General features: G+C 40.0%; 1 protein-coding gene across 1 annotated transcript in view; it reads left to right on the top strand.

Annotated features, from left to right (window-relative positions):
* PSMB2 (proteasome 20S subunit beta 2) overlaps positions 1 to 14967 on the top strand; it is a 31577-nt gene extending 16610 nt beyond the window's left edge. The window contains exons 4-6 of the mRNA XM_081307271.1: positions 10832 to 10994; positions 12466 to 12515; positions 14732 to 14967. Coding sequence (XP_081163397.1) covers positions 10832 to 10994; positions 12466 to 12515; positions 14732 to 14839 — 321 coding nt within the window. The 3' untranslated portion in view covers positions 14840 to 14967. The remainder of the gene's footprint in view (positions 1 to 10831; positions 10995 to 12465; positions 12516 to 14731) is intronic.
* Positions 14968 to 21892: the final 6925 nt, after the last annotated feature.

The following is a 21892-nucleotide window of genomic DNA, read 5'->3' on the forward strand; positions in this document are numbered from 1 at the left end:
CCCCAAGTTCAATCCTGGTATTAAAAAAAAGGTCTGGGGAGATAGCTTAGTGGTAGAGTACCCTTGGGTTCAATCCCCAGTACTGCAAACAAACTAAACCAAAACATTTTGTAGCCCACCTTCTAAGATTACATTAAATCAGTACCTTGGTCTGGGTAGGCATAGGTGTAAACATGTCCTCACACACGCTCACAGATAAGAACACACATGTACCTTGGTATCTTTATGCCTCTTTTTAACCTGCTCTGGCCTAGGATCAAGCAGAGATGAATTTAGGAACTGATTACCATGAGGTTTTCTTTATACTCTCCCCCAAAAATAACATCTAAAATAAAGGGCAGTGAAGAACTTCTGTTTCTTGACCTAGGAAATAGTTACATGTGTGTTTATTATATTCATTAAGCAATACATGTATATTTTATGTACTTTTATATGTGTTACTAAAAGGCTTAAGTAAATAAAACAAAGGCTAATAGGGTAAGAAAACATAATTTTTAAGTTAAAAATGAAAAAAAGTATAGATTTACTCTTACATTTGAGTGTGGACAAGAAAGCAAATAGAATTAGCCAGATTGGAAAGAAAAAAGGTAGGGAAAGGAAATAATAATCTCTGAATATTTGTAAACGGAAGTATTTTAACCATTCCTTGCTTCCCTTTCTGATGCCTCTGAATAGTTGTGACTTTTATAGCCAAGATATTCTTTAACTGCTAATAGTTATTCGCTCAGAGTAAACCTCCAGCCTGCATTGTCTTTGAGGCTGAGGAAAGAGGTGCAAAGCTCAGAGTGTGCCTTCGGATGGGGAAATGGAGAAGAAAACAGTTGGTTGCACTTAGAGTGACAAGTGCTAGGATACCCATATATGCAGGGTGCTGTGGGGATACAGAGCTTAATCTAAGAGAAATATGAAACAAAGGGGAAAGCTAGAAACATAGACCCATGGTGAGTGAGAATGTGTTAGGTTAGGCATAGTGTTTGTTAACGATGTTCAGGGCAGGGGCAAATAGTTCTTTGAGCTTCCTACTCCTCATTTAACTAAAGGGGCATTGTTTATAAACTCTACTGTTTAAAACTCCACTTTTTAAAAAACAAATAAAATTATGGAATATACTGTGTATGTAAAATCCCATATTTGAGTTTGTTAGATAGAGTTTTGGGGAACTTGTTAAGAAATTGAAACTAGAGAGGTAGTCCACATTATGAAGACTGAAAAAGCTTTATCCTGAAAGCAGTAGGCCTCTTTAGAAGATTGTTGGCTAAGAAAAAGTTAATGTAAGTAGATGAGATTTGGTTATATCATTGGGTAACACTGTAAGGAAGAGCTCCTAAGTGATCTTTTCCCCAAGAATCCCTTGATACTTTTTATAGATGTTATAGACATCTGAAAACATGTACAATTACATGTCATCCTGATGTTCAGCATTCATAAACGTTCATAGGTATGCTTAGTGTGGAAAACTTATATATACGTCTTGTGGTATGTAGTTCTATAGCAAAGCATGGCTTCTGCATTTGAGTTTTAAAAAAACTAAGTTAAAGATATATGGATTCGTAAATTTTCCCTGGGAACTGCCAGCTCATGGAGGGGGAGGTCGGGGTGAGGGGCGGATTTCAAGTGGCCTTGTTGCAAACATGGTGTTGGTTTTGCCATTGCACAATCAGCAATTTTATTTTGATGTTATTTGGGGATGAAAGCGGTATTTTTGATTAGCAAGTAAAATTAATGTAGAAAACAAATACTGTGTTAACTAGTTGGTATAATAAGGCATCTGTGCCATGTTGCATTTCAACTCATTAAATTTCTAAACTTCTAATTACAATAAGCTTTCAACTTTGATTTGGGGAACCAGTCAAACTTGTGGTTAGTGATGGCTTTAGAAAACTAAGGTTTTTAGAAAATTTGGAATTATTGAGGGGGAACTTTAAAATGAGGTTTGTTAAAGATTGAAATATATACAATATTATGTTTTTTTCTTCTAAAGTTCTTTGTGCTGTCATGGCACAAATTAAATCTAAAGATTTATTGAGCACCTACTGCTTACCAGGCTGTCTTCCAGAAACTTTAATATAATTAAGCACTTTAATTCTTCACAACTCTGTCAGATAAGCAGTGTTATCCCCCACATTACAGATGGGGGCACTGGAGGCTCCAAGTATCTAAGGTATACCAAATACACTTTCAGAGAATGATTTAAGATAGAAAAGAAACAGGAGTGGCACATTCCGGTAATCCTAGCTACTTGGGATTACAAATTCAAGGCCAGCCTGGGCAATTTATTGAGACCCAGTCTTAAGAATAAAAAAATAAAGGGCTAGAGCCCGGTGTGTGATAGCACACGTGTGTAATTCCAGCAGCTCAGGAGGCTGAGGTAGGAGGATCACGAGTCCAAGCCAGCCTCGGCAAAAGCAAGGTGCTAAGCAACTCAGTGAGACCCTGTCTCTATATAAAATACAAAACAGGGCTGGGGATGTGGCTCAGCAGTCTAGTGCCCCAAGTTCAATTCTCCAGTACCAAAAAAATATTAATAGTAACAAAGGGCTGGGATTGTAGCTCAGTGGTAGAACACCCCCTGAGTTTAATCCCCAATACTACAGAAAGAAAAGAAACAGAAAAAACTTGGTTAGACTATCTCGTTTTCAGAGCAATGTTTCTTTTATTTCATTTTGGGCTTCTGGAAGTCTAAGGTTTGTTTTGTTTAAAGCATTCTTGCTTCCTTATTTCTCAGTCTAGTATGAGAATTTATAAACATGAGTTGGTTTGTTGTTTTAGTGATACAAAAGATAAAAGTGTGTCTGAAATAAGGAGAGAACAAGGAAAGTCAGGCAATCAATTTGACTTCTCTGTGAAGCTCAGTATAATATTCTGATTCTGATCAGTTTAAATTTATACTTTTTTTTCCCCAGTCATAAGATTAAGAGGAAACAGCTTTCAAGTTCCAAATCTCTACCTTTTCTTTGCTCCAGTGGTACCTGTAGAAACAGGACACTGACCTACCTCAAGTTCTTTCTTGTATCTGCTCCTTTGCCAGTGTTCTTCTCTATACCTATGTCCTCACATGGCTTTTAATTGCTAGTTCAGCATTTATCAGGGAAACTTTTCTCTGAACTTAACCCCACCACACTTACTTTCTCCCCCCCCCCTCTCTCTCTCTCTCTCTCTCTCTCTATATATATATATATATATATATATATATATATATATATATATATATATAATCCTCAAATTCTTTGTGCTGTCATGGCAACCTAGAGGAATACGTCTCTCATTTTATCCTGTTGGAATTATTTCCTTTGCTGTCTTACAAATATGAGTGTGAGAGCATATATATTCATGACAATAAAACCGCTTAACTGACTGTCTCTTTATTTGTTCTCATTGACTTTGGCAGTACGCTGTTTTCTCTTTTCAGCTGCTTCTGAATGGCTCTATTTAAGCTATTGAGTCTAAGCTGAGCTTTTAGCATTTGCATGACCACTTTTCCCCTTGAGAGTCTTCTTCTCTTTCTTCCTTACCTTTTCTGTTCCACTAATTATTCAGTCCTATTAGTTAGTTCACTTTGTAAATGTGTATTTAGAAATATATAAGAAAGATATATCTATATCTATATATATATATATGCCATGTCTCCCCCTCATTCCTTTCTGCTTCTGCCTTTGGTCTTCATCTTCCATCTATACTATTAAAGTATCCTCTGTTCTCCCTTTCTGTTTTTCTCATCCCAGTCAATCTTCCATGCAGTTACAGTCCTAAAGTGGAATCCTTTGTATTACTTTTCTATCTAAAAATCCTCTATTTTAGGAGAAGAGGAGTTGGGTGCTGTGATACATGCCTGTAATCCCAGCTGTTGGGAGACTGAGACAGGAAGACTGAAAGTTTGAAGCCAGCCTGGGCAACTTAGTGAGACTCTCACAAAAATAAAAAGGGTTGGGGATACAGCTCTGTGGTAGAGCACCCCTCAGTTCAATCTTCAGTATGGGGGGGGGGAAGGAGTGGAAGACAAATACTGAAACCAATGGAGTATCTGTTCGAGACATCAGGATTCATCAGGGTTTCTTGGCACCAGTTAACCTATGTCCTGACATGAAAAAAAGCAGGGGGATGGGAGTGATAAATTTCCACTGACTCTGTGGTTTACATATTGAAGTTCATTGTCTTTAGTTCATTAGGTAAATAACTCTGCTTCCTGCAGAATTCACCTAATCCTCCAAGTATATATGTCCCATATTCACCAGTACACAACAATCCATGCTCTTCCTTTTCTTTACTTTTATACATGCTATTTCCTTTGTCTGGTACCCACATCTACCTTGGGAGCTTCTTCCAGATTTAGGCTTCCATTTTTATCACCTGGCATAATAAATACTATGTTTCTCATAAAAGTAAATGCTAAATAGACAATTATGGAGTTTATTCACATTCCAAATGCAGAAGTGAAATTGGTTGGAGCTTTTGCCCATTTTGTAATTATTCTGTCTTTATAGTCCCAGAAAACTCTTAATAGGGTTTGATTGAAACCTTTTATAAACTGTACTTTTTATTATATAATGCTAAAAGAGCTTGAATCTACACATGGGTTTCCTTTAAAAAAAATAATGTATAAACTGAGTGTGGTAGCACAGATCTGTAAACCTAAGTATTTAGGGGACTGAGGGCAGAGGATTGCAAGTTTGAGGCCAACCTGGGCAACTTGGTAAGACCCCATCTCAAAATATAAGTAAAAAGGACTGGGGATGTAGCTCAATGGTAAAATACCCCTGGGTTCAATCCTCAGTAAAAAAAAAAAAAAAAAATACTCCAGTGGATTAAAGTCAGGCTATGAATGATTCTTCCCATCGTCTTTCCCAACCAAATAACCATAATCTTTTAGAGCTAGAAAGGTATTTAGGTCATGATAATTAGAAGTTGCTGAATTTTTAAAAGTGTTTGAAATAGTGAATTTTGTTTCAGGTATAAAACCTTTTTTTTTAGTTACAATGGGAAATTTGGAATTTTAAAGTTATACCCCCAAACCTAACAAAGGTAGTAAATTCTGTTGGTTATTAAAAACAAATTCCTGGCCAGGCATGGTGGTGCATGTCTGTAATCCCAGTGGCTTGAGAGGATGAGGCATGAGGATCATGAGTTCAAAGTTAGCCTCATCAATTTAGCGAGGTCTTGTCTCAAATTACAGTAATGGGCTGGGGGACTACAGTTATAGCTCAGTGATATAGTGCCTCCTAGCACATGTGAGGCACTGGGTTCCATCCTCAGCACCATATCAAAATAAATAAATAAATGAATAAAATTATGTTCATCTACAACTAAAAAAAAAATTAAAGTGGGTTGGTGGGGCTGGGATTGTTGTTCAATGATAGAGCACTTGCCTAGGACATGTGAGTCACTGGGTTCAATCCCCAACACCGCATAAAAAAACGAAGCAAAATAAAGGTATTGTGTCCATCTACAAATAAAAATATTTAAAAGGCGAGTGGGGGGGCGGCGGTGGTGGCTGGGGATAAAGCAGTTAAGATGTTGATTACCTATTATGACAGGTATCTATTGACTAGTAACTTACATGTAGCATAGTTTTAGTAATCATAATTGTGATTTAAGCCTGCCTTTTTAAAATTTTAAATATTATTGATTGTATACAGTGTGACAAGTGAAATAGAGAACAATGGACTGTATGTAAAATAGTACATTCTGAAATATTTGAGTGTGCAACTGACATTTACATATTGAATCATATTTTTATACTAATTTCCATTTTGTGTAGGCAGCATGGTTTCCTGGAAAAGACTTGCAGTTGGGAATTCTGGTCTTTAAGAATGCTAATTACCTGTGTGATTTAGGGCAAATCACTGTCTCCTCTTTGAACATTAGTCCTCACATGTGTAAAAGGGACACTATGGTTGAACTCATAGATCCCTTATAACTCTGTAAGCTGTATTTTCATGAAATACTTTCAATGCCAAAGCTGGAATATTAAGCAGCTTTGACAATCAGGGGACTAAAGAAATAGCAGGCATAGGGCTGGAGGTATAGCTCAGTGGTGGTGTTTGCTTACTCTATAAGAGGCCCAAGTTCAATCCCTAGCACTGAAGAAATATAAAAGAAATAGAGTACACACTGTTCCTTTCAAAGTTCCTTTTCTTCTTAGGGTATTTAGGAGTCTATTTATTAAAAAATACTCAGCTCCAGACAAACTCGTTTGTCCCATTGGTGGTCTGTATCTCCTTCCATGTTATTGACCCACCAGAAATGTATGCTTCCCATACTGCTGCACCACTAAGGTGCAGCACACCACAAAAGAAACTGCACCCCTCTTCAAAAGAAACTGCACCCCTCATTCATAGCTGTGTCGTCCTATTCAATTAGAGGTGGCAAAGGCTGGCCTGGCTCCAAAGGAAGACTGTCAATTCCTCTCCTTTTCTGTGTCCACGCTCTGCAGGATGCTTCCTCACGCCCACCTCTCTCCCCCTTGCTGTGACTTTGGCTTCCGCCAGATGTCACACCGCTGCGTGTCACCGCCTAGCCTCTAGTCGCTGATTTTGTTGTTTCAGTGTATTTGTCACAACTGTTCTCTTTAGCTGTAAAATTTATGGAACTTCACGCTCTTCTTAATCACCATGGTGTTTCTTTTTCTTGATAGAGGGACTGTACAAGGAGTTGTATGCACAAGAGTGAGAGGGAGGGAAATGCTCCATCTAACTTAAGGAAAGTTTTTGTGTGTGACATGTGGACTCCCACCCCCCAAATATATAAGAGTCCAAAGTGGAACTGTGCTTATTTCAGTAGGACTCAGAGGCCTAGAGATACTTTAATGGTTGTAATTTAAATTTTTATTATCATTTTTAATTTGTACATATTATTGGGTATATTGCAATAATTTAACACATATGTATACAGTGAATGTTTATCAAATCAGGGTAATAAGTGTTTCCATGTCTTTAACCATTAATTATTTTGAGTTGGGAATTTTATATTCTTCTTCTTTGTTTTTTTTTTTTAAGAGAGAGTGAGAGAGGAGAGAGAATTTTTTAATATTTATTTTTTAGTTTTCGGCGGACACAACATCTTTGTTTGTATGTGGTGCTGAGGATCGAACCCAGGCTGCACGCATGCCAGGCGAGCGCACTACCGCTTGAGCCACATCCCCAGCCCTTATATTCTTCTTGACATTTTGAATATTATTATACATTGTTTGCCCTGTAGTTACCCACTTTGCTAAAAGAAGAACCAGGAATACTTTCTCTATGCTGTTAGATACTTAAGTTCTTTTCAGTTCCATGTACTTCAGGAAGAAGTACATAGAAGATGTGCTTATTAGCTAATACCCTTGACTTAAATTTTATTCCATTTACAACTATAGAAAGCTGGACAATTTTATTCTTTCTCTGTGTAGCATCTTGGGTCTAAAGAGAGGTAGAAAGAGAAAGATCCAGAGCTAAGCTAAAAGCAACAGATATGTGAATTTGTAGAAATACTAGCATTTGGGGCTGGGGTTGTGGCTCAGTAGTGGAGCACTCACCTAGCATGTGCGAGGCAGTTGGTTTGATCTTCAGTACCACATAAAAATAAATAAATAAAATAGAGGCCTTGTGTCCAACTACAACTAAAAAAAAAAAAAAAAGAAATGCTAGCAGTTGACTTGAACTTGGGTCAGTTCTCAGATACAGACCTTTCACTTTCTTACATTGGTTTAGTGGTTGTGTGTGTGTGTGTGTGTGTGTGTGTGTGTGTGTGTGTGTGTGTATGTTGTATTAGGCATTAGCCACATGTGTAATGCTTTCTGGCATGGTTATTATCCATTCAACAAATACTTATTGAGCATGTATTATATACTTAAATATCATTGAACAAGCCAGAAATAGTCTTGCCTTCTTAAGGTTTATAATTTGGCATAAATATTTGAATAGGTGGATTGTTGTATTTATATTTTGTTTTTTTCTTGAGCACACTACAAACAGTCACATATGTGTATGCTGTAAGCTAGCACAAAATTGAACTCCTCAGAATTTACCTTGTTCTAGGAAAACACTAATAAATCCAGAAGAAGACATATAACAGTTATGAAATGTATAACTATGGCTTTGTCACTTTGAATGCTGTGATTCTTAGAGTGAGAGAATGATAGTATGTAAAATTTTATTTGAAGTTTTAAAAAACTAGTGTGAGCCAGAGATCTTTGATAGAGCATTGTCAGAGAATTTCAGAAACTGCAAGTTGTTACACAGATGTATTGATTTAATTAGTCTGGATAACACCATTTATTTATGCTTAAGCATCTCACACATGCAAAAGTTGGTAATTCGGAGTCGCACAGTATTTGTGAGTTATCTTTTATACCAAAGTTGTAGCTTTTGAATACCAACTTTGGTGAGTGCGTGTATCAGATGCTTAAGCATAAATAAATGATATTATATAGACCAATGAAGCAACATAGTTTGCTTATGGAATTCTTTTTGTCATAGGGTTTTTTGTTGGTTCGTTGGTTGGTTGGTTGGTTTGGTACCAGGGATTAAACCCAGGGACACTTACCACTAAGCCACATCCCCAGTCCTGTATAGTTTATGTGTGTGTGTTGTGTGTGTGTGTACTTTTTTAGTTGTAGGTGGACATGGTAGCTTTGTTTTATTTATTTTTATGTGGTGTTGAGAATCAAACCCAGTGTCTCACACATGCTAGGCTAGTGCTCCACCACTGAGCCATAACCCCAGCCCCGCCCTTTTTATATTTTTATTTAGAGAAAGTGTTTTGCTGAGTTGCTTAGGGCCTCATCTAGTTGCTGCGGCTGGCTTTGAACTCATAATCCTCATACCTCAGCCTCTGGAGCCACTGGAATTTTAAGTGTGCGCCACTGCACCCAGCTGCCATAGGTTTTTATGTAAAATCTTCTGGCAATGGCTTTTAAGTAACATTAATTGTTCTAAACACTATTTAATATTAGAAGATAGGCAAGGGCCTCATTAGAAACAGAAACATCTGGGTTCTGCTGGTTAAGGACTCTGTGGGAATCTGAGCAGATCCCTAATATACCATTGCAATTGAGTAAGATTGTTTTGGTTAATCATGCAGTGGGTGTTCTGACCAGAGTGGAGAAGGGTAGAGTTATCCTCTTAGAAGAAAAGATTAACTTATTTTGTGATGAGTAATAAACTGTATTAATTTTCTTGGGGAAGAGAAATCAGAATCATTTGCTGTTCTCACTCTCTCTCTCCCCCTCCCCACTCCTTGTCCCCTACCTTTCTTTTCCATTCTAGTTTTAACTGTAAGAACAGCAGTGTATTGAGATTTTGAAATGCTATCTTCACACTTTTAAAAAATTGCTATCAGGTATGGTTGCACGTGTCTGTAATCCCAGCGTCATGGGAGGCTGAGGCAGGAGGATTGCAAGATCAAAGCCAGCCTCAGCAAAAGTGAGGCGCTAAGCAACTCAGTGAGATCCTGTCTCTAAATAAAATACAAAATAGAGCTGGGGATGTGGCTGAGTGGTTTAGTGCCCCAGAGTTCAATCCCAGTCACCAAAAAATAAAAATAAAATTGCTATTAGTTAAATATATTTTTATTTTTAGCTAATTTAAACAGTTGGTTGTTTACAGTGGCAAGTTATCAAAAAAGGTGGCTAGGATGTAACTAATACACTGGGAATTTAGGTTAGTATGTTGATTCTTCTAGAGTTTGAGATGTTTCACCTGTATTGTTTTTTCTCAAAATATTCCCTAGAAGATGGAAAGGGGAGGATTAATTAGCTCACTTTTACACATAAGAAAACAGAAGCTCATAGGGGTTAAGCATCTTGCCTAAGGTGAGACTTACTGAGAAGTTAGTCCCGGGCTGACAGAATTCCAGAGCTTGGCAGAATGCAGCACATTACTCATTGGGAAGTGTGATAGGCAGGTAATAATTCCTCAGAAGTCTTGACCACGACTGGTCAGTTCTTTTTCCTCTGAGACCGTTCACCATCTTATCCTCAAAGCAGAAAGTTGTTTGTAGGTTAAGGCTCCTCTGTAATCCTCAAGAGATCTTTAGGAACTCATCCTAGATAGTACCGCTGGTTTGGGAGAAAGATTCTAAGTAAACAATAATACTTTCATGTGTTCTTCTAATATGAGTTTCTTCAGGCTACCAAGTGCCCATGTTAATCAGTGTTGACCGAATACGAATTGTCACTTTTAGAATCATTAGCTATAATTACTTCATGATCCACAATAGAGTATATGCACAGTTGATAGAATACATACATTAAGTATAGGGATGGTCACAAACTAAAAATATTTTTTAAAAAAAGTCTGGTGATTTGATTTATATATTTGAGATGTACTCCCTACCTCAAGAATTGTAGGACACAGTGTATCACTTCAGTTTTTGGTCCCAGATGCCCAGACTGAGCTTAGATTTTATTTTGAGAAGCAATTTCATGTTGCCAGGCGGGCCTTGAACTCCTGGGCTCATGAGCTTGTTTGTTTTGGATGATGTGATTGGAGCTACTTTCTTTAGTCTGTGGCCTGACACTCAGAATTGTGTTTGTTGGTTTCAGCAGTTAGGAGTGACACAAGGCCACCCATGCTTTGCTTTTGAAGTGCTTTTGTGTCAGGTTCTTATCCATAGGCTTTAAGAACAAAGCAGCCTTTTTATATTTCTCCAAATGTTCAAAGAAACCAAGTTGACCTCCCCTTCACCTCTGACCACACTTTAATCTTCTAGATTTCTCTGCATTTTTACTTTCATTGTGATTTACTTAGTTGCTGCTAAATTTCTTACTCATCAAGAGTCACAATATTCCCATTTGCCATGGGAAGGGATGTTGCTGTTGTTTTAATCATCACCTTGCCATTTCTTTCCTTTGCAGACCCCATATCATGTGAACCTCCTCCTGGCTGGCTATGATGAACATGAGGGGCCAGCACTCTACTACATGGACTACCTGGCTGCCTTGGCAAAGGCCCCTTTTGCAGCCCATGGTTATGGTGCCTTCCTGACTCTCAGTATCCTGGACCGATACTATACACCAAGTAGGTACCAGCACTGCAGGGAAGGAGCAGTAGCAGAGCCCTTCACTCACCACTTACCAATTTGCTCACCTTGGAGTTGGGTGGCTGGGTCCTGAATAAAAGATTGATCCCCTCTTGAAGCTGTGGGTCAGTAGGATCTTCACAAACTTGTTAATAAAAGACTTTTGTCAGCCAAAATGAGATATTGCATATCTCTAGAACTGGGTTTTGGTTTGTTTTAAAGGGGGTTTGGAGTATATGTTGTGGTGAGTAAAACATTTTTATTAGGTTCTATAATTCTTAAGTTACAAGAATTAAGATATTTCACTCATTTTGCTCTTCGTAGATGCCCATTGACATTTCAGCTATAGAGAAAGAGCGAGTAAATCAAGTAGTTTGTGCATCATTTTGAACTTGTGAAAATGAACAGGTTCCCAACATGACAACTGAGGGTTTCTTTGTTTAAACATCAAAGCTTTTTAAAGTTGAAGATGGGCCCTTCATTTGGTTCTTAGCCCCTGATTACAGCTCTCTTCTGCAAGAAAAAGCTGTTCGTTTACTTGTCAGTACACTGTCAGCTTTCCAGAACTTCAGACCCAGGGATGCTTTTCTGCTAAGTTCTATCATCTGACCTCAATCTCAACCTCAACTTCAGCCACTGTGGGCAATTGACACTTGGAATTCTTAGTTTTTACAGACTATAGATATAGCACAGATAATCTCTTCTCTCCTTACATTCCATTCTTCCCTCTCTGTGTCATAAAAATCTGGCATGTTCATTCCTTTTTGTGCTGCCCTCTTGCTCAACCTCAGCCCTACTGGAGCTCCAGGCCACATCTTGAAAAGAATTAGCCTGGCCTCCTAGTGACTGTCTCTTGATTTGGCATATGTCAGTAATACAGCTGATTTGCCCACCAAAATAACCAACAACCACCCCTGAATTCTAACTGTGTAATATGTCAACCCAGTTTGCCATGCCCATAGACAGTTCCTTTGCATCCTGTTTTAGGAGCATCCCAGTCCCATCCTACGAATTCTCATCTCATTGTTAAACTGAGACCCCACTGAGAAAGTGGGGCTAAAACTCTGGCCCTGTCCTCTCTTTCCCTGATTTGCAGCTGGCTGGGGCAGATGGAATTGATTTAAGCCCTGGACTAAAGGAGGGTGGAGGGGGTGAGTTATGATAAAGAGAGGCAGGCTGCTGGACTTCTTCAGAGGCGGGTCCTGGCCAGGGGAGGCAGAATTCCGTCATGCTTACTCTTCTCTGTAGCAAATCAATTTGCAATGGCTTGCGGCTGCTGAAGCACTAGGTCTGGGGCACCCTCGATTGCATATGGAATAAGTTTGTTTCAGGCTAGAAGGCTAAGCATTTTTTGCCTTTTCTGTTTGTGTGGCATTTACACATAAAGAAGTATGAAACTTCATCAAAAGCCTCTGAGAGTTGGACATAATGACAGTACCTTGAGTATTTGGCCTGTCTGTTCTCTTTCAGCTATCTCACGTGAGAGGGCAGTGGAGCTTCTTAGAAAATGTCTGGAGGAGGTGAGTCGCTCCCATGGGATCCTGAAAGGAATGTTTTGTGTCTCTCCTTGCCAATATTGTACCCAATCCTTGGTTGCTTTTGTTCTGGGCCTTGCCAGAAGGTGTAATAAATACCCACTGACCAGATGTGAAGTTGCTGCCAGTTTGGTGTAAGTAACAGGCTTATTTTTCTTTCATGGGTCACCTCCTCATCAATGTCAATTTTACAATGTAATTACTTTATTTCTGGTTCATACAGACTATTCATTGGTTCTCTTTATGGTATAAGAATCATCTGGGAACTTGTTTAAAAAGCAAGTTACTTCCAGGCTTGGTGGCACACACCTGTAATCCTAGAGGCTCAGGAGGCTGAAACAGGAGGATCGCAAGTTAGGAGGCAGCCTCAGCAAAAATCAAGGTGCTAAACAACTCAGTGAGGCCCTATCGCTAAGTAAAATACAAAATGGGGCTAGGGATGTGGCTTAATGGTTGAGTGCCTCTGAGTTCAATCCCTAGTACAAAAAAAAAAAAAAGCAGGTTACTGCTGGGCATAGAGTATATACCTTGTGATCCTCCTGCTTCAGCTTCTGCAACCTGACGAGACTGAGGCAGAAAGAGCACAAGTTCTAGGCCAGGTGTGGTAACGTAGCAAGACCATAAAATGGGCTGGACATGTAGTTCAGAGCATCCCTGGGTTCAATCCCCTGTACCACAAGAAGAAAGGAATGAAGTAGGTAGGTAAGTAGGTTACTGTTCATGCCCCAGCCCCTGATTCTGATTCTACTGTCCTGAGACTGAGAATCTACTTTTTAATGGGCAGTCCCAGGTAATTTTGCTATAGGTGATATTTGGTGCCATTCTATCCATACCTACGATAAAAATCATTGCCCTGGACTTAATACTTGCTCTATTCTTGTGCCACCTGATATTGCCCTACTGTCTACTCCCTTAACTGTGCATGAGCCCTTGTAATATGGAGAAAAACCCTTCCCTGGGCATTGAGGAGGCAGAGGAAAGAGTAGCATTTGGTTGGTGAGATAAGTACCTGTACCCTCCTCATTCTAGTACTACTCCTGAGAGTCTCAGGCTTTAGGAGTGAATGTAGGATGAGATGGCAAAAGCAGCTCCATTAGGTTTCTTCGTTCTTTTACTCTTCTTGTGGCCTAAGGGTGAATTTAGTGAGAGAGTGGCAGGATGGGAGCAGGTAGGAGGCTTAGCAGTAATGTCAGTTTTCCTGTTACACCATCCTGTCCACAGTGCCCTCTCCCTTCTTCCTCTTGGTTGTAAATCCCCTTTCCAAAGCAGACACTGAAAATTTAAACTCACGTCCTTTTTTTTTCCCCCCATGTACTTTTATTAACCATCCAGCTAAGAGACCATATTAGTCCCAAATGTTGCAGGGGGCTACTGGGAAGAAGCTACTGGAATATCAAATGCTCTTGAGATTTTATTTCCTGTGTATTCTAAAAAGAATCCATTTAGAAACCCTTAGTTCCTTATTTATTATCACCTTTTCCTGATCTTGGAGCTTTAGAGGACTCTGGAAATGGAACGAGCTGTTGCTGCCTAGTCCTCAGCTGCAAAGGAAATGGAAACATGAAGGAAAGGAGAGTTAAACCTGAGGAGGTGAACATTTTCAGGATAGGCTTCTAAGGGAGCAGCTGAAAAGCCTGGAGGCTCCAAGTGAGGTGTCCAGAAAGAAAAGATTTCAAAGCTGTATTTCCCAGTAATCTCCCAGCTGGATTTGTGTGCTGATTATCTCCTTCCATGCACATACTCCACAGCCCCTTTGGAACAGCCTCAGCCTGAACTGGAGGAGACAGAAGTGGGACTTGTTCCAAGAACTGTTCTGTTGATATCCTTCTCACCACTCTGGCAATTGCACACTAAAGTTTACTCACACTTGCCTAGTCCTTCTGATGTGGGTAGATGACTGGAGCAAACTGTTGAGTCCTAGGACAGCAGGGATAAGAACATTGGATTGTCTCTTTCTTTCAGCTGACTAACCAGAGATAGATCTCCAGCTGTATCTCCCAGATCACACTTCAGTCAGCCTCCAGCTGATGTATGGGCATTCTTGTGTGCCCTAGTGCCAGCTGCCCCAGTAGAATATCTGGAGGGATATTCCTACAAAAGCAGGAATTTTTATCTGCTTATATTCACCATGCCTAAAACAGAGCCTTCCACACAGTTTTAATAAATGTTTGTTAATTGGTTTCCTTTACATCTCTCTACAGCTCCAGAAGCGCTTCATCTTGAATCTGCCAACCTTCAGTGTTCGAATCATTGACAAAAATGGCATCCATGACCTAGATAACATTTCCTTCCCTAAACGTGAACCCTAACATCGTACCCTCCTTCCCACTTGCCAGGAAACTGTTTTTGACAGGAATCTTTAATTTTTTTCTACTCTTTGGATGTGTTCTCGTGAAAGATGGTTAATTCTGAATAAAATTAAATATGGGTAAATTAACTTTCCTGACTTGGCTTTTAGTGTAGCTAACATCACTTCAGAAAAGAACTAGACAGAGGATTGTGTTTTTACCAGGACTCTCCTTCCTCATACCCCTTTCCCTGTGTTAATGCTTAACTGCCTTTAGCAGCTGACAGCCCTACATTCTGCTTCACTGCCCAGCTTCTTTTCTAACTAGCTCTTTCATTTATATTTGCTTACTAATATCCCATTCCCTCTAGAGCAGTGGTTCTTTTTGCCAGTAAGCTTACACTATTTAAATTAATTTAGGGGGGTATTACATACATTCAGCAAATTGTGCAAATAATACAAAACACATAGTAAGAAATGTCTCCTCTCGTTCCTTACAATCTGATCCCCTGCTTATCTTCCCAGAGAAAACTTCAGTTACAATTGTTTGTTTTTTTAAGAGCAATTCTAAGTACCAAAAAAAAGAGCTTCTATTCCTGTGTAAACTATGCATACACACATACATATAGACCACATCCCCTTTAAAAAGTCTTTTAAATGTTCTATGTATTGCTTATTACATTTAACACTATATTAGAGAGTTATATAATATCCCTTTAAATTGGTATACTGTGGCAGTTAACCAGATAGGTACTTTACCTCAGTCTAGCTTTTTGGGAATAACATGAATATTCTGATCAGGGCCACTAAAACAGTGGTTTCTCTCTGTGTGTGGTGCTGGGGATCAAATCTAACACCTTGTACTTGCTAAGCAACACTCTACCACTGAGTTATACCCCTATCCCCTAATCAGTGGTTCCTTCCTAACCAGATGCTTGTTTCAGAATCACTTAGGGCATTTCCTTTCTTAGTGTACAGATTAGGCTGCACCTCTAGATTCTAAGTAACTCTGGGGCTTAGACATAAGAATTTAAAAAAATTTTTCCAATTTATTCTTATCTTCTATCGTGATAGAAAACCACTGGGTTGAATTCTTTGGAGCTGTGGCTCTCAGACTTTTAGTGTGCATCCTAACCCACTTTAGGGCTTAGTGAAATAGATCACTGGGTCCTACCGCCACAGTTTATTTCTGTTTGGGTAGAACCTGAGATTTTGGGGGGGGGTACTAGGAATGAACTCAGGGGCACTTGCCCACTGAGCCACATCCCCAGCCCTATTTTGTATTTTATTTAGAGACAGGGTCTCACTGAGTTGCTTAGTACCTTGCCATTGCTAAGGCTGGCTTTGAACTCGAGATCCTCCTGTCTCAGCCTCCTGAGCCACTAGGATTACAGGTGTACACCACCGCACCTGGCAAGATTTTGAATTTCTAACATTTCTAGTCACTGATGGTGCCTATCCACCATTGAGCACCATTTAGTCTAAATCTTACTTTATCACAGGTATCCATAGTAAATCATAGCATTCATATGAACAGTATTGAATTAACATCAGGTTTGGCTGTCTTAATATGCTTTTTAATATACCAGTAGTAGTGCCTTATACCATAAGAAAACTAATCATCCAGTCAAGCAGGAGGAAAGATGATTCACATCACCACAACTGGTTTCACCTCAAACATCACTGTGAGTGGACATCCAGAGCTCACCAGGAATGACACTTTCTCTTCCTTTGAATGTTAATGTCCTCAGGGCAATCTCAGGCAAGCCAGCAAACCCACCTAATTTTGATCTCTGATCATTGTGATCTCTGTTCCTGTTCTCCCTCCTGAGCTCCAAATCAACTTATTCTTAACCAGCCCCTTCTAACCGTATCAAACTCAACATATCTAAAGCTGAGCCTTACTATCTGGCCCCATCCAAATGTCCCTCTCTACAATTTTGGCCCATCTTAGAGAATTAGTTACCTATCTTTTAGGTGCCCAAACCAGAAGTGTAGGCATCATTTATGTTTAATAAATGTTTATTTGGGAATGACTTTGGTTTTACAGAAAAGTTGTAAAGATAATATAGTTTCCTTACACCCCCTCCCATCCGGTTTCTGTTTAATGTTAGTATTTACATAACCATGGTATATTGTTAAAACTGAGAAACCAACATCAGTACAAAACACCAGCCTTTGTTCATATTGCAAGTCTGCATCCCTACTATCCTGGTTCATCCCCCCATCAATTCTAACAACCTACTTTTGCTCTACATTTAATCATTTAATCTCTTCTTCCTCCAGTTTCTCAGTTCAATAAAATAGTTGACCATCCATTCCTTCAGTTCTCTTAAAACTTTCTTTTGTTTTTCCACTGCTTATAGAATAAAGCCCAGTTGTTTGGTTTGACAACAGGCATCTCATACTCCTAACTAGCTCCTCGATTTCCTTTCCCTTCCACACCCCATAAAGCCCAAGGCCCAGCTCAGTTTCCATGGCCTCAGCATTGACTTAGGATTTGACAACCATATACAAGTACCTGCTGTAAGAAGGGTAAGCACTACCTTGTGGAACTTTTCTTACAGTTGTAGGTGTGTATGTGTTTTGAATCAAGATGCTCTACACTCATTCTGTTTTTTTCTAGATTTTATTTCTAAAAATGCCAGCTGTGTCCTAAATTGATTTCTTGAAGTTTGAAAAACCCTAGGAATGAAATGACTCTTTAACACTCCTGGCCAAACATTGCCCAGAATGGTCTTCCAATTGGTTTCCATCTGCTTGCAGGTGATTAATACACAGAAAACAATTTATTCCTTCCCAGGCTTAGGGTGGGAGGGGTCAGGTTGGAGAAGGGAGCAGCTGTTTTGCCTGAGGCCAGGGAAGCTCAGCCTTGACTGGTGAAGGGCTGGGAAGACTGAAGGAACCTGAGAGGAGTAGGAGGAAGGCACTGAAATGGCTTGAGAAGATCATGGTGTTCCCAGCTGAGCAATGGAGGCTAAGTCTTCTCTGTGTAGAACCCAGAGTCCGGGGCTGGGGCTGGGGCTCAGTGGTAATGCACTTGCCTGGCATGTGTGAGGCACTGGGTTTGATTCTCAGCACCGCATATAAATAAATAAAAATAAAGATTATCAAAAACTAAAAAAAATATATAAAAAAAAAAAACAAAAACCCAGAGTCCTGTCACTATTGCTATCCTTACCTTAGTCCTTTGGCAAGGAAACTGCAGCAGTGCTCAAGGGAGAGGAGGGACAGGAGGGACATTCTCCAGATTCTAGAAATCTGTCAGGAGCCAGTGTGTGAGGAGAAAGCCTGTACCTCATCCTCATTCACTGCCTCATAAGGCCTGAGGGAAGGAAGGCTTTCAAACACTGCCCTTATTTCTCCTAAAATACTCTTGATCTTTTCAAAGAAAACAGAAAGGCATTTTCTTTAAGTGAGTATAAACTCAAATGCACAATTTGAAAATCATGTTGCTTACCCAGTCTAAATACACTCCATTTAATTCACAGCTTCTTACTTTGCAAAAAAGAAGCTATGTAAACCGGAGTGAATACCATTTCTTTAATCACTATCTCCTTTTCCTCAGGGCTATACTCAGCTAGTCGGAGGCTAACATACACTTTTGCTATGGGGGGAAAATGGAAAGAATCAAATGCTGAGACCTCATTAGGCTCTGCTTATGCTACTTACACAGTCTCCACACTTGCTTCCTCTGCACTGTTAATGATCCTGACCATATGCTGGTATAGCAGAGCCTTGGGGCATGAGGGGCTAGGAAGACCTGCTTTCCCTTGTAGGGCTCAGGCCTGTGAGTCTCTGCATAGAGTCCATGTGTTGCAGTGGAAATGAAGAGAGGGTTTTATCAAACTGATCTATGAGACCCACTCTGTGACATGAGAGACCCTAGACAAGTTACGCAGCTACAATTTTTTAAATTCTAAAATAGGTCTTGCTGGGTTCAGTGGTGCACGCCTATAATCAGCTGTTCAGGAGGCTGAGGCAGGAGGATTGCAAATTTGAGGCCAGCCTCAATAACTTAGAAGAACTTGTCTCAAAATTTAAAAATGGGCTGGGGATGTGGCTCAGTGGTTAAGTGCCCCTGGGTTCAATACCTGGTACAAAAAAATATAGAGATAAAAATTGGTCTTGGTGAGGACTACCTGGATCTTCATGAGAACTACCTTGTTCTTTCCTTAGGGAAAGTTGTCTAGTACTGAACAGTTCTTAAATTCTAGCTTCTTCCTTGTTTACCAAGCTTTTATTGATTTGTTTATGCTAGGTATTTTATAAGTGTTAAATTCCTTTTGTGTCAGATTAACCCCCCAAATTCCTGTAATCTGAGATAATTTTAGTAGAAGAATGTCTCTTGCCAGGTCCTGGGCCTTGATTACAGCAGAGCATACTTCCACCTTCCCCCATTTATCCTTTTCTAAGGGTGGGTTAAGGCTTTGAAACTTCTTGGGAAAAGAAGTCACATCTTTGGACCCTTATCCTGAAAGATAATGTCTAAACCTCATGTGCCTTGCATACCTTCATCTCTGCAAAGCATCCTCAACTTTTGGGCCTGACAGCATACTTGTAAAGACATGGAGGAAGAGTCATTCAGGCAGAGGCAACAGTGACTGCAGTGGCCCTCAGAGAAAGTCTGAGGACTAGAAATCCATGTAGGGCTGGGGCTATAGCTCAGTTGGTAGAGTGCTTTTCTGACATGCAAAGGCCCTGAGTTTAATCCCCAACACTGGAAAAAAAGAAAAAAAAAAGAAAAAAAATCCATATGGCTAGAGTAAAGTGGGTATTGAAGAGAATAGTTTAAGGTAAGGTTGGCAAAGTTCAGGTCATTTCAGGGCCTTAGCAGGAAGGTATACCAGTGAAATCAAACCAGTAGGGAGGCTCTTGTAGACAGATATTGAGGGTGGTGGCAGTGGAGATGGAAAAATGGATTCTGAATCAGTAAGACTGAGTGGGGAATTGAATGTAGAGGAAGAATCAAATATGACTCCCCAGTTCCTGGCCTGAGCAGCAGGTTAGAAGGTGAGACCATTTGCAAAGATGGGACAGTTTTGAGGAGGTCATGATTTTTGTAGAGTCAAGTCCTCCATAGTGGTCCCTGGAGTTCAGGGACCAGTTGGGGCCAAAGATGCAAATTCAGGGATTAGCATCCTACAAATGATGTGTAAAATCATGGGATTGAATGAGATTCTAGTAGAGAAGAAGTTAGCTGCTAAGCATGATGGTGCATGCCTGTAATCCCAGTGGCTTGGGAGACTGAGGCAGGAGAATCATGAGTTCAAAGCCAACCTCAGCAACTTAGCAAAGCCCTAAGCAATTCAGTGAGACCCTATCTCCAATAAAATACAAAAAGGGGCTGGGGATGTAGCTCAGTAGTTAAGTGTCTCTGGGTTCAATTCTTGGGACCAAAAGAAAAAAAGCAGGGGCTGGGGATGTGGCTCAAGCGGTAGCGCGCTCGCCTGGCATGCGTGCGGCCCGGGTTCGATCCTCAGCACCACATACCAACAAAGATGTTGTGTCCGCCGAGAACTAAAAAAAAATAAATATTAAAAATTCTCTCTCTCCCTCTATCACTCTCTCTTTAATAAAAAAAAGAAAACTAAAAAATAAATTAAAAAGAAAAAAAGCAGCTGCCAGCAAAGTAGACAGAATTGGAACCAGTGATGTCAGGGGAAATCAGGAGAAGTTGGGAACCATGGAGTGTTTTAGAAAAGAACAAGTGGTAAGCCGTGGCAAATGCCACTGTTAAATCCAGAAAAAAATCCTTTGGATTTGACATTGTGATCATCGATGACCATGCTAAGTGGATTTCAACGGACTATTAGGAACTGAAGTGGTTTGAGGAGAATTGGCAATAAAGAAAATGGAGGTAGGGGTGTAGCAACCTTTTAGAAACTCACTTGGCTGGGGGTGTTGCTCAGTGGTATAGTACCTGCCTAATATTGGTGAGTCCTCAGGCTCAATCCTCAGCACTGTAAATAGCAAAACAAATTTCAAATACAAAGGAAATAAATAGATGGGGAAAGGATTTATGTTTTATAAGAGATCCTACAAGGGGCTAGGGATATAGCTCAGTTGGTAGAGAGCTTGCACCAGGTCCTGGATTCAATCCCCAGCACCACACACACACACACACAAAAAAAAAAAAAAAAAAAAGGAAGAAGAAGAAGAAATGTGTGCTTGAGGAACAATCTATAGACAATTCAATAGGGAGGGAGAGATTGAAAATGCAGGACAAAAAAAAAAGATGCCCAAAGAGTGAAATCCGGGGCTGGGGTTATGGCTCAGCGGTAGAGCACTTGCCTCTTATGTGTGAGACCCTGGGTTCGATCCTCGGCACCACATAAAAATAAATAAACAAAATAAAGATATTGTGCCCATATATAACTAAAAAAATATTAAAAAAAAAAAGAACTTGGAGAGGATTTGGACATTTAAAAAAAAAAGTGAAATCCTCAAGAAAAGAGTTGAATTAGTATTGGCCTATAATATCTCTCTCTCTCTCTCTCTCTCATACACACAGTCACCAGCATTCACACGGACACATAGAAACCTACCACCAACAGTCATGGCAACACAGTACAGACAGCTAATAGCCAAGATGACCCATTCACCTACAGGCCAGCAAGTCACAAACAGTATTCACTTGACACAGATAGCCAGATAGATCCACATCTGGACTCCCTCTCAGAGGTATCCACACCACTCCTAATGTGTTCCCCATTAAGGACCCTTTCTTGCCCCAAGTCCTTCCTAAATCCCAGGTTCTGCCTCTACTCAGTGATCTCAAAGGAGGGAAAGGCCCCAGGACTGAAGAAGGACAGGAAAGGCGTCATAGCCAAGGTCAGGTTTTATTAAGAGACTGAGGAAGCAATCAACTGTAGGGTGGAGAGAAACAGCAAACACAAAACCCTGTGATGACATCAGGGTGCCTGACATACCTTTCTTCCCTCCCAGCCCATGCACAGCTCTCTGTGAGCAAAACACCCTCTCTGTCCTGGTCCTGGTGGTCCTCTCAGAGAATGAGCAGAAAACAGTGAAATAAATCCCCAACTCACTGGGATAAGTAAGTTGTGCTCGACAT

The sequence above is a fragment of the Spermophilus citellus genome (assembly GCF_964194105.1).
Source record: "Spermophilus citellus genome assembly, chromosome: 9".
NCBI lineage: Eukaryota > Metazoa > Chordata > Mammalia > Rodentia > Sciuridae > Spermophilus > Spermophilus citellus.